This window comes from Siphateles boraxobius, unplaced genomic scaffold (assembly GCF_051911475.1).
Source record: "Siphateles boraxobius isolate OS27281-9 unplaced genomic scaffold, OSU_SipBor_1 46, whole genome shotgun sequence".
Taxonomy (NCBI): Eukaryota; Metazoa; Chordata; class Actinopteri; order Cypriniformes; family Leuciscidae; genus Siphateles; species Siphateles boraxobius.
In genome coordinates this window covers 6,646,834-6,660,313 of record NW_027509097.1, presented here as the reverse complement: position 1 = coordinate 6,660,313, position 13,480 = coordinate 6,646,834, and the positions used below count along the sequence as shown (strand labels likewise).

The 13,480-nt window shown below is 36.7% G+C and overlaps 1 protein-coding gene across 2 annotated transcripts; it reads left to right on the top strand.

Moving 5' to 3' along the window:
- Positions 1–329: 329 nt before the first annotated feature.
- On the top strand, positions 330–13,345 carry slc68a1a (solute carrier family 68 member 1a). 2 transcript variants are annotated; one of them, XM_077200489.1, is made up of 9 exons: positions 330–495; positions 2,830–3,091; positions 4,683–4,762; positions 4,846–5,295; positions 8,039–8,159; positions 8,256–8,352; positions 8,571–8,742; positions 11,151–11,344; positions 11,976–13,345. In XM_077200489.1, the coding sequence occupies exons 2-9, from the start codon at positions 2,927–2,929 to the stop codon at positions 12,209–12,211; spliced, it is 1,515 nt and encodes a 504-aa protein (XP_077056604.1). In that variant the 5' UTR covers positions 330–495; positions 2,830–2,926; the 3' UTR covers positions 12,212–13,345. The 2 variants fall into 2 exon arrangements, with proteins under 2 accessions (XP_077056604.1, XP_077056605.1); XM_077200490.1 differs by having other exon boundaries at positions 391–501; positions 2,855–3,091.
- Positions 13,346–13,480: the final 135 nt, after the last annotated feature.

The following is a 13,480-nucleotide window of genomic DNA, read 5'->3' as shown; positions in this document are numbered from 1 at the left end:
AAAAAGTCAGAATTCTTAGTTTTCTCTCTCGCAATTCTGACTTTATAACACGCAATTGTGACTTTATATCTCACAATTCTGACTTTATAACAGGCAATTGCGACTTTTTATCACGCAATTCTGACTTTATATCTCGCAATTCTGAGAAATAAAGTCAGAATTGCGAGATGTAAACTCGCAATTGTGAGAAAAAAAGTCAGAATTGTGAGATAAAAAGTCGCAATTATTATTAATCACCCAAACAGAAAGGCACGCACTCATTTGGCACGCACTTCATTTACCGAATGAGTGCGTGCCTTTCTGTTTGTGTGTGTACGTAGGCTACGTGTACAGATGGCAGCTGTAGTGACGGGGAGGAGGAGGGATTGTCGTGACGTCACGGGCTTCCTCGTCCAACACACATGACATGTTTCGATACAACTGTGAACCCTAGAAACGTTTATAGCATCTGTTTTGATTATCAGGTGAATGCAGCTTTGAAATCAACTCCACATGGTAAGTGTCCAACAGCCTAACGATCTAAAAACCATATGATCGACTGATATTATTGTGTTCTCTCTCTGATATAACTGGACTGGTTAAGTGTGTCTGTCTGCGGGCTGTGACCTGATGCACGTCGCATTGCTTGATATGAAAGAAGATAGCCTGCTAGCGACCGGATTAGTAGTTTATTTTAGGTTTAAAGTTTGACGTCGCAGACTCATAGTTCGACGAGGTAGCTTATGTGTGATTTTCCTTCAGCTCATAAAATTCAAACAGTCTCAACTCAGCGTGGTGAATTAACGTTAACAATGAGTGAAGTCGCTAATGTGAGCGGCTAGCCCAGATCTACTAGTGAAACTCTGTATCATTATGCCCATGAGAATGTAAAAATATATCAATCAAGATGAAAACATTCGGTTATGGAATGTGTTCTAAACAATTATGTTCAGAAATATTAAATCTAATATCAAAGCATAATCGTCGAGTTAAAGCAGTCATTGTCGTAACATTCCAGCATTTTCATTCCCCTTTCATTTTCATTTGACACTAGTATTGGATATATTTATGGATATTTAGTAGGCTATTTACTTTATTTACTTTATAAAATGAATTTAGTCATTGTTGCTTCCTTAATTTGTTTTAAAATATCTATTTTAAGTTTGTCTTTAATCGTCTTTAAATGGTCTAACTAACTATACTTAAATAAATATTTTCTGCCTCCATTCTAAATTAATTATTGTGCCCATGAATTAATAAATATGCATCACTTTCTGGGTTTTGTAAGATGTCTTATTCAACTCTAATGGCCATTTTAAATTGGCTATGTAAATTAACATCTTTGTGCTGACTGAATACAATAAAGAGAGTTCTGTGAAAAGTAGCCAAGCTGTTTGACTGTTGGTTTTATGTGTGTCAAAGCATTTGTGTAAAAAGAGTGTGAACTGTGAATGTTACGGTCTGTAAATGAGAATAGTTCCCACGCATCCTGTTGCTCTGGAGAACAGACACAGGTGGGCAACCTGTCACTGTAACACAGCACTGCCAAAATGTCGGTGTTTTGCTCCATGGCACTTGAACTCTTGTTGGATCAAAGATTGCTGAATCGTATCTGCTGGGAAGCAGCCACCTGTCCTTCAGAGATGAGATGAGAATCACTGTGTGCAATTCGATCCAGTGAGGTGCGTTTTGCTTCACTGCTTAGAAATCCTGTTTAGAGTATTTTAACCGCCCAGAACTGTAATTCATTGTTTTCTCAAAGAGCTGGGGGGAAGGTTATTTTTGATATTGCTTTAACTATAAGAACAGGGGCTTTCAAAGAATTCCAGGACTTGTGTGAGCTTGCACAGTATGTAAACATCAGGTGTGCTGCCTACCAGAACGCAGATATGTCATGTGTCCCAAAGTAAGGTTAGTGATATTTGCAAAAGGTTGTCACGGATGTCTGGCTTCAGAGCAATGAGAGATTCTCTGTGTGTAAGGAAATTCACATGACTCCTCCTCACTATTGGAAACTGTTCAATATTTGATAGCAAACACAGGCCTCAGCCTACACTAATGGTGCTCAGGTTACATCTCTCATTCACCCCTGAGAAATCTCTGACTAAATAACAGTGTTTGTTATTGTCAGCTTTGAAGCTGGGATGAGATCATCCAGCTCATTAAAATCTAAGGTTCATGTGCAATTACACGTCACAGTGGGATTTATCGTCATTTTTCCTGTTAGAAATCATTTTACAGGCACAATATGGAGGTGTGACCGGAAAGGACTGAAGAACTGCTCACACGACATTCTGTGAAGAAGTCCAGGCTGTTTTTGTTATTATGGATATGGAAAATTGGCTGCTTTCATCGCTAATTCCCCATAACACTCTCCATGGAAACATAACGGAAGCCTTTTTTTAAGAGATCTTTTCACTGTGGTATTTTCCCATTCTTTTTTGATTTGAGAATGAACTTGTATTGAAGCAAAAATACAAAAATAACCACAATTTCCATGACTAACTTTGTAATAGCTGTGATTCACCTTTGGTCCGGTTTTTCTCCCAGCTTTCCCCCACATTATTAATATTTTAGCTCAGAAGAAGGTTTCGTGTTAGCCTGTTTTTCCAGATTCATATCAAGCAAAGTGCTGAATCATTATAATGAAGCCAAGCCACTTGATAATGTAGTACAGATGCTCAGTTTTCTCATTGGCTTGGCCATTATCCAATTAGACTCTCTGAATCTAATTCAAATAAGGGTAATTTCCAAACTAAAAACAGTCGACAGACATTACCCAGCCTCATATTTACTGGATAATGGACTGCATGGTTTTGAACATGTTGGTTTGTGTCTGTCTGTTTGCAGGGGCGGATAGAGCTATCTATCACAGCTCTATCGATAGAGCCACACTGCTCGGGCTGTGGGACGTGTAGAGTGCTGTGTGGGAGAGAAGTAGCAAAGGATGGGAAAGAGGGTATTGGGCCTCTGCCAGGGCGTCTCAACAGCTGTGCTCTACGGCTCCCTGGCTCTGTTCGTCTCCATTCTCCACAACGTCTTCTTACTGTATTACGTGGAGACCTTTGTGTCTGTTTACAAGATCGACAAGTTATCGTTTTGGGTGGGAGAGGTAGGTTTATTTTATATAATATCTGTCAATTATTTAAGATTCTTAATTATTTAAAGATTTTTATTTTTTTATTCAGCAAGGTTGCATTCAATTGATCAAAAGTTACCGTTAAGACTTTCATAATGTTGCAAATGCTTTCTGTTTCAATTGTACCATGGTCTGTCCTAGTGTGCATTTTTAAAATACGCTGCTTTCACTGAATTCTACTAACACACAGAGATCAGAGTTTGTGCTGTGCACACACAAACTTTCAGGAGCACAGAAACTTGTTGGTAGCATTGCTGTTTTTGAAGGAATTAAAGGTGCTCTAAGCGATGTTGGGTGACGTCACTTCTTGTTGACGTTCAAAGTATTGTCAAACAAAACGGAGGCTAGCTAGACCCTCCCTCCTCCTCATCCGCGCACTAACCCCCCAAACCCCACCCCCAAATCCTTCTTGTCGGTTATTGGCTGGAACAGTTTATGTTTTGTGGTGCGGGTTAGCTCAGTTTGTTTTTGTTGCCGTTTTTGGAGCCTGGGGTGTCTGCAGAGACCGCGCTTTTTTACAGTGTTCAGGGGACAGGCAGCTAGCGGATAGTGAGGAGTTGTTTGCTGTATGTGACAAAAAATGTTTTGGCCTAAAAAACGTGTGACATCGCTTAAAGAACCTTTAAATTCACAGCTTCATTGTTAGTAGAGAGAGATGATGCAGACTCAGATAATGCACACATACATCTCTCTCTCTCTTGATTATTCAAATAAATGCTATAATTCATTCATTCAAATAATTTAATCTTATTGCCCTACTATATCTCTGTCTGATTTAAAGTGGGCAGGGGCTAAATCTAACAAACCATAATTAATGAAAATAACCATTATTTGTATCCTTCCGGTCAAATATTGCTCTGCAAACATGACAGGTTTAACTTGTCAATACTGGCAAATGACCATGGTATAAGCGGGATAATCCATGACTAGCTGTGCATTAAAAGATTTGAATGCACTCCGCTTCACATCGGGTGCTTCTTTGCCTCCACGTCATTAAAATCCTTTAATGTACTGCTAGCCATGGCTTATCCCTTACATAAATACTTTATATTCATCAAAAATCCTGAAGATAAGGTATCATGTTTTTCACTCAAATATTACGCAGCACAACTATTTTCAACCTTGATGATAATAATAAGAAATGTTTCTTTAGTACCAAATCAGTATTTTAGAACGATTTCTGATGGATCATGTGACACTGAAGACTGGAGTAATAATGCTTAAAATGCGGCTTTCCCAACACAGAAATAAATTACATTTTAATGTGTATTAAGATAAAAGACTGTTATTTAAAATGAATAATATTTCAAAATATTACTGTTTTTACTGTATTTGATCAAACAAATGCATTTTTGGTGAGCATAAGAGATGACTTCTAAAAACATACAAAAAAATCTTACTGACCCCACACTTTTAAACAGTAGTGTATATACTAATTATTTGAATACATTTTTATTATTTGTCTAAAAAGCATTTAATAATTAATTCATTATATATGTTCCTTATACTTTATTTAATCTGTTATGTTTTTGCTTTGTTTATGTTGTTGTTTCATTTTCCATAGACTGTGTTTCTGATATGGAATAGCCTAAACGACCCTCTCTTTGGCTGGCTGAGTGACCGCTCATTCCTGAGCTCTCCACAGTAAGATTATTCACTGGAACTGGAAATCCACCGATAGGATGAGTACATATCTAATGAATCTCTCTCTGTGTTTGATTGCTCAGGTCTGGGTCCCAGATCACATCCCCTGAGGTGGTTTTGAAGCGTCTGCAGGCACTCTCTCGCAGCGGGCCTCTCTTTGCCCTCTCGTTCCTGGCGTTCTGGGTGTCCTGGACCTGGCCTGGACTGCAGTTCCTCATCTGCCTGTGCCTTTACGATGGCTTCCTCACGGTGGTCGACCTCAACCACAACGCCCTCCTGGCTGATCTGGCCGTTTCTGCACATGCCCGCACTCGCCTCAACTTTCACAGTTCCTTGTTCAGCGCGATGGGCTCGCTGTCCGTTTTCCTCTCTTACTACTTCTGGAACAAGGAAGACTTTTACTCCTTCAGGCTCTTCTGTGTGACTCTAGCCACTCTCTCAATGCTAGGCTTTTACATTGTTTCACGTCTCCTGCGACACCGGTTTCAGAACGAAGTCCTTCTACGCAAGAACGAGAGCCAAGCACTTGCTGAGTAAGAGTTATTGTTTTTCAGTGCTAAATATTACTTGTCGTTTAGAAGTTACTTTTCATCTACTTTCATCTTTATTCAAGGAATATTTGACTCTTTAAAATTATTTTTGGCATCATTTACTCAACCACAACTTTTTTCAACCCATATTATTTTCTCTGATGAAACGTAAACTACTCGGTGACTCACGCAACCTAGGTTCCCTGAGTTGTACGCAGTGGGGGAAACTCCTTTTCCCCGATTTACTGAAGCCTTTATGTAAAGCACATTTGCAGCTGCACAGCTAGAACATGAGCGTCTGGCTCGCTCATAGGCTGCGCTGCGGCAAATGCACATCCAATGGCGCGGGCGCCTCTGCTACGCAATACGAAGTGACCGTTCGAAAGGGAACTAAGTTATTTTACAGAATATCAAAACTTAGAGTTGCTGGACTACAAATTTCAGCCCTGTGAAATGCTATCATTGTATCAAAGTTTATTGAGAGACAATTAGCTAAAGGCAGGCATACACTGTGCGAATTTCGTCCGATTTTGAGCCAAATTCTGACTCGTGCGACTCTTTTTCGGGTCGGGCCGATTTTCAGCTTTGTCGTGCGTCGTTTGTCTTGCAGTGTTCGTGCAGTATACAAGGGGAAACGAGAGGCGATTAACCTCTCCCGATCGGCAATCGGATGGTCGGATGAATTTCTGGCATGTCAGAAATTTTGGTCGCTCCTCCTGACTATATCGCACAGTTGAGCTACGAACCGATTGCCCTAAACTCAGTGTTTTATCCTTCACTGCGCCTGCGCGAAAACAGATTTTAACCATTTCAATCTGCAGAAAAAAAAACGAAAAGAGGGAACTCTTTAAGTTCTGCAGTTCAAACTAGCTACAAATTACTGTTGCTTACCTCCAGTTTGTACAGTTATTACCCACGTCTTCCAAGCTGCGATGTAGCACCGTGCCTCTTTTATTAATTTGTTAAACAATGTTTTTGAAATAACCCTGTTTTTAATTTTCATTGATGACTAATTATTGCAGTGTTCGGACATATTATAGACTGTTAATATAATTATATGCCTATAATTCATTGTAGCCTAATCGATCTAAATGTTTTAGACAATTTTCAAAGAGGATCCTCATTGAAAATTGTCTAAAACATTTAGGTCGATTATAATGAATTATAGGCATATAATTATATTGTTATTATTCCTCGAGGAGTAAGCTTCTATGTAATATTTTATTATCCTCACAGCGCATTGCGGCGATGTGCTGTGAAATTATTGCGTGGCAAATTAATTATAATAGCAGATCAATTTAATAATAAAATTAGCCTTCCCTAATACAATAATACTAATAATAATTTAATACATAAATTGGAAGTGCTAAATCATCTTGATATTGATAACTGATGCTTGTTTTGACAATATCTCTGGATACATGATATCGTCTACCAACCCAGCACGGGGATTTATCGCACATATTTCACACATATACTGTGTGCAGTCAAGTCGCAGCTCGACGTTCGGACCGTATAGTGTGAGCACATAAATCCTGAGCTTTGGCTTTATATCGCATGCGATCTACTCGTTCAGTGTGAGTAGATACCTTGGTGAAATCGCACAGACATCGCACAGTGTATGCCCGCCTTTAGCTGTAGGCTATTTATGGTTGCGGGTAGAGAGTTTTATTAAAGGTGCAGTAAGCAATTTCTGGTATTTGAAATCACTAAAATAAACACGCCCCAACCCAAAAGGATCGCACCCCTATTTTGATACATCCGCCCCCCGCGTTCATGAACACGCTATGCATGCAACACACACAGGCAACGACTATTGCGGAATCTGCCGATGTGCCTGCTGTCTGAGGTAGTATTTCATCAATAAGTGAAAGCAATTTGTGTCAGTATGATAATTCAGGTTGAATGTCTAATTGTTATTAAGCTCCTCTATTTTCATGATGAACAGCTTCCTACATAAAACGATAGTCCAGGTAACTAATATATTACAAATGTGACAAGTTAAGGGGTTATAGCGATCACTAAAAGGGGAACCAAAAGAAAAAACATATATTAGGAGTATACTATCTCACTTTTCAGACACACTTTTGGAGCGGATACTTGAAATGGGTGGTGAAGGTGGTTTAAACGTTCCAGGCTTATTAATAATGCAAATGAACAAACAAGTGAAGATGACATGCGAGTATATTCAAGCAAAAGAAAGCATATCTTAGTTTTGTGAAACACAGCACAACCAACGTTACTCATGTATCGAGAAGCAATAAAGCAACCTCAGCGTCCATTTTCAGCATTCCCACTTAGGTCTCTTCAGCGCTGGAAAGCTTCTCCGATATTAAATGTGGGTCTTGCCTGATTGTAACCCTTCTTTTTAAAGTTACATTCCTCTGGGCTTTTCCTCTTTTGTATTTTCTCTGCCATCTCTCTCTTTCTATAGTTATTCTGCTAATGTCTGTCGTGTGCACTAAGCTCTCTCGAGGAGAGGGGGAGGGGAGGACCCCATCATGAGTGTATATGCCCCTTACTGCTGATTGGCTACACGTGTTTTGGTTCTTGGTCCGATCCACATTTCAACAGCGTTTTTCAAAAGTCGCTTACTGCAACTTTAACATAGATGCTCATTGCTCATCCAATCATAATTTGTCATCTTTTTATTATATGTATTTTTTCATTGTATGAATTTCTCTTTAACTTTTTTTTCATTTGTTTCCTCCCGTTGGATTGCCCATCCTCCTTGACGTTCTTAAAGACTCAGTGTCGGTCAAGCTCCTTTTACCTCACCTGGGAAGCCAGTCACTCTTGGAGAATATCTAAAGCAGCTGTCATGTCACAAGAACTTTATGTGGTTTGTCTCTATGAACCTTGTACAGGTAAATGTAAAAAGTTAAAGTGGTATTGTCTAAAATGATTCAATTAGAGAACCAATTTAATATATATATATATATTCCTCTACCATCCGTCCGCAGGTATTCCACTGCCATTTCAACAACAATTTCTTTCCTCTGTTTTTGGAGCACCTCCTGTCAGACCGTATCTCTGCCTCCACCGGTTCCTTCCTGCTGGGTAAGAGAGAAAGAAATCATTCACATGGCCACAGCACGTTGTGAGGTTGTGGGAATCTCACAATAGGTTTCCACAAGCAGGTCTTCATAGCCATCAGCTTGTGGGATCCTATTGTGAAGTTATGATTTCTGATATATACATATACTGTATGAGGATAAACGTGTGTGTGTTGTAGTAAAATTTGTATTTTACTAATTCTCTATTTTCCTGTGTCACAGGCTTTTCTTACATTGCACCTCATCTAAACAATCTCTACTTCTTGACGCTGTGCCAAAGACTGGGTGTCTACCAGGTTGTCCGCTGGCTCTTCCTCTTAAAGCTGGGCCTCAGCGTAGCCATGCTTCTAGCAGGGGCGGACCAGGTGTACCTGCTCTGCATCTTTATTGCTAGGTGAGAAATGAGCTTTCCACAAGCCCTTCCATTTTCAGAAGTTAAAAAGGTTCTAAATGTGTGGGTTTACTAGTTTTTGTTTAACCTCTTAACTGTCAGTCTGTAGATGTACAATGTCATTTTCGAGGAGGTCCCAACATACAGCATAACACATTCACTACATAACAAGAACAAAACAAAACAAAATACAAATTAACAATATATCAACAAACCAAACAAAAAAACACAAACATTAATTGAAAAATAACACCACAAAGTTGCAGCAAATATACAACAAAGTATAATTATCAATGAATCTAATTCTAAATAAGCATAAAATATAAACCACAAATATATAAAGAAATATAAACAGTGACACCTTCATTGATAGCATGTACAGGTTGTTTAAACATCCTAAATGCTGTAATAGATCGAATATCCGCAGGTAAATTATTGTCTATTAGGGCTTTAAACATAAAAGCTGTTTTACCAAAAAAAAATTTTTTTACCCGGGAACAAAAAAAAGTGTCTAACTTGATAATTTAAAGAGAAAGGTAAAACATATTGTTCTAAATAACTAGGATATTTTAAATAAATACATTTGAATATAAATTCCATTGAAAATGTTGTCTTAAATGCAGAGATGACCACTGAAGTGCATCATACATTGTACAGTGATGAGTAAAAAAAAGATAATCCCAAACAAATCTGTGAAGTTTATACTGTATTAAGTGGAATAAGATCTAATTTTGATGCAGTTTGAAAAACAACATCCCAATAATCAATGATTGGACATATAAGTTGAACAAGTTTCTTATGAACACTGTATGAAAAACTATTTCGATATCAATGTAAAATACTAATTCGAAAATTGATTTTATGTCAAATATGATTAATATATAATTTTAAAGAAAGTGCAGAATCAAGCCATATACCAAGGTATTTAAAAATATCAACTTTATGTAAAGGAGTACCGTCTTTACATGATACTACACAAGAACAAATTTTGGATTTAAATTTCTGTCTATAACCAAACATCATAATATAATACTATTATTAAGCACGTGTTAATCCAAAAGCCAATCTTGTAAAATATTAAAATCATACTGAAGAGATAGTTGAATTTGTGAAATATTAGAATTACATACATCTATAACGGTGTCATCAGCATAAAGTTGAACATTACAGGGTTTTTTTTAATTAAAAGTAAATTATTGACATAAATGGAAAAAAGAAGTGGTCCCAATATTGAGCCTTGGGGTACACCTCTTGGTTGGACCAGAAAATCAGATTTATTCCCATTTAATTCTAAACATTGTTTTCTATTATGCAGGTATGAATTAAAAAACATAACTGAATTTTCAGAAAGACCAAAAACATGGAGTTTGTCTAAAAGTAAATATCGATCAACTAAATCAAAAGCTTTAGATAATTCAAGAAAAATTGCACCTGAGATTACCATCATCTGTAGTTGAGAACACAGCATTAGTAAACTTAAGTAAAGCAGTAGTGGTAGAATGAGTGGTCCTGAAACCAGATTGAAATGGTGTTAAAATATTATTAATGCATAAATAATTTGAAATTTGTTTTAAAGCTTTTTTCCAAAACTTTAGATATAGAACATGATGAAGATCAAGTACATCACCTCCCTTGTGAAGTGGAGTAATATGTGCACATTTCCAGATAACTGGCAACTCACATGTAGATAAAGAAAAGTTAAATAAGTCAGAAAATGGATACATAAGAATATGAGAAGATAATTTAAGAAATCTATTTTCAATACCATCGAGTCCAACACCACTATTCCCACTTAATTCATTACTGGCATTTTGAAATTCATTCTGTAAGATCTTCTTAAATTAAAAAGGAACTACTACAAAATAAACTATCATATATATAGTACCAGTATTCAAATAAGAGTCAGATACTAAGGTAGAAAAGACAGACGAAATAGATAAAGAGTCATGTAATATTGTATTATTAACTCTAATTTGATTAATTGAATGTTTATCTGAAGTACTCCTTTTTTTTTATTTTTTTTATTATTATTCCAAAAATACTTACAATGATAAGAAAGACATTTTTATTATAATAAATACTTTGGAGCACAGACCTAAGTTTGGTCTCCTTTTTAGGAAACACTTGGTAGATTACAAATGAAGTGTTAGCTATTTAGAGTGTTCAATTAAAATCTGTTAATTGTGATAATGTGCATTTCTTTCTTTCTTTTTTTGCTATTCTTTGTCTTAGACAAAAAACAAACATTTTCTCCATTTATTAAGTTATTAGTTAAGTTATTAAGATTAACACTGATTAATTAATAAAAAAGATGCACATTAGCCTCTGAGAACAGATTCAAATAATCTTTCGTTAGCATTGTCTTTTATCTATTTTTATTATTTTATTGTGTTGTTTGAATCTCTCCCTAGTAATCGTGTCTTCACCGAGGGAACTTGTAAACTTCTGAATCTGGTGATCACAGACCTAGTCGATGAGGACTTTGTGTTGAACCACCGGCAACAAGCAGCTTCTGCCCTGCTCTTTGGTATGGTTGCCTTGGTAACCAAGCCTGGTCAGACCTTTGCTCCTCTCATTGGTACCTGGCTGCTGTGTCTCTACACAGGTGTGTGTGCTGTGAATAAACCAGCATTGCAAGGAACAATCACATTTAATAATTCACATTTAATTATTTAGCAGATGCTTTTATCTAAAGTGAATTACAAATTAGGGAAAACAAGCACATTCTTCATACTGGAGCCGACAACAAAGAATCTCTCTCATGCATTGAACTTGTTTGACCCAGTACATTTTCAATTAGATGGCAAAATATTAAACCAAGCGGCTCACCCAGGCTGCATTTATTTGATAAGAAAAAACAGTAACATTGTTACGATTCCAAATAACTTATTTTTGAATATATTTTATAATGTAATTTACTCCTGTGATGATAAAGCTGAATTTTCAGCATCATTACTCCAGTCTTTAGTGTCAGATGATCCTTTAGAAATCATTCTAATATCATTTCTTATTATTATCAAAGTTGAAATCAGTTGTGCTGCTTTTGCTCAATATTTTTGTGGAAACCATGATAATAATTTTTCACGAATAAAAAAAAATTGTAAGAACAGAATTTAGATTTGATCTTTTGATCAATTTAATGCATCCTGAATAAAATACATTTCTAATATTAAAATACTCAAACTTTTAATGGAAATGTATCTTCAAGTCTCATAATTTCCCCTATCTTTTTCCAGGATATGACATCTTCGAGAGGAGCTCAGTGGCAGAAGCACCAATTGCAGCTCCTTCTTTCCCTGTGCCACTGCGTCAGGGTTGCTTTTACCTGCTGGTGTTTGTGCCCATTTCCTGTGCCCTTCTGCAGCTGTTGGCGTGGTCTCGCTTCACTCTGCATGGGCGAAGGCTACAAAACATCAAGTCCCTGAGGCAAGGTGCCCAACACAGCCACCTCATTGATGTCAAGGCTATCTAATACTCCTATAGGGAGGGGAAGAGGAAGGAGAGATGAGTCGTGGACATTCCCCAAGTCCAGGCATTCTGCCAACAGGCCCTGAATGGAGAATGGTGACACCAAATACTGCAAAAGACACTCAAGAGAGAATGTAGGTCCCATCTTATTGAAACTTGCCTTAATTTGCTATGTTTGCTAACGATTGGGTATTTATATTGAGTATGTGACCAAATATGAAAGAACAGTTCGAACAATCAAGTGGTTTGGGACCATATTGAACAGTACTGCCACGCAAAGCATTTGTTCTGAAGTTTCAGTGTATAGTTACATGGATTGATAGTCAAGCCAAATCTAATCACATCTCCCTTGACTGTATGTTTTAACTACATGTAAAGAAAAAAAACCACACTGTGTTCTGAGAAAGGGCATGTTTACATGTCATATGCCGAAGTGTTCAGCGGCATTCCAGGGATACATAATATGGAATTGCATGGATACCTGTGGTGTTTTTAATACTTTCAGTATTTAAACATTGTTCTTTATAATTCGGCCAGCTGTTAAAGTTGTTTTGTGGCTAGTAACATCTGTTTTATATGACTTTTTGAAATTCATACAGTTACTCATTGCTATCGATGATTATCATTATGGAAAAAGTGTGTATATTATAGTTCACATGAACGTAAATGTTGTACTAGCATGTATAACTAACTTATTTTTGTACCAAATGTCCAAATTCACTTTATTTTTGTGTTTTACAAGCAGAGTTGTCAATTTTACTGATAAGAAGCAATTAATTCCTTGGCCAATTTGACGTTAAAATTTTAAAATTACCGAAATAGTTTTGTATAAGGGTTTTCCAAATTACAATTTTTTATTGACACATTTATATTATTAACTTTTAGTAAAGATACATTTTCTTGTGAAATTGCATTTGATTTTTGCAAAACAAAAAAAATTAAACAAGAATACACGTCTATTTTAGTCCTTAGATGGTTACATTTTCTGTTTTCTGCACAGCGGGCACATCTGATATTTTTGTCGTATTTTATGGTTATTTATTTTAAGGAAACATTTGAGTTATTAGGATATATGAGTTTTAGTGCTTTTGACCACTTTTCAAATCATTTTGCTTGCAAATAAATGTTTTATAACATGTCTTTATGTGATGTTCTTGTCTAAGTAGTTACTGATTCAGCATTGACCAATTTAAACTCTAAAATATAATCATTTGTACAGGCGTACAACCAAATCTTTTAAACGATTCAGTTCATATACATTGTTACCCTGATT

Bases quoted from the DNA above. Each gene is read 5' to 3' on its own strand.
- slc68a1a (XM_077200489.1), top strand. From the start codon at position 2,927: ATGGGAAAGAGGGTATTGGGCCTCTGCCAGGGCGTCTCAACAGCTGTG. The intron at 4,763-4,845 runs GTAAGATTATTC...TTGATTGCTCAG, and splicing joins TCATTCCTGAGCTCTCCACA to GTCTGGGTCCCAGATCACAT. The intron at 11,345-11,975 runs GTGTGTGTGCTG...ATCTTTTTCCAG, and splicing joins GCTGCTGTGTCTCTACACAG to GATATGACATCTTCGAGAGG.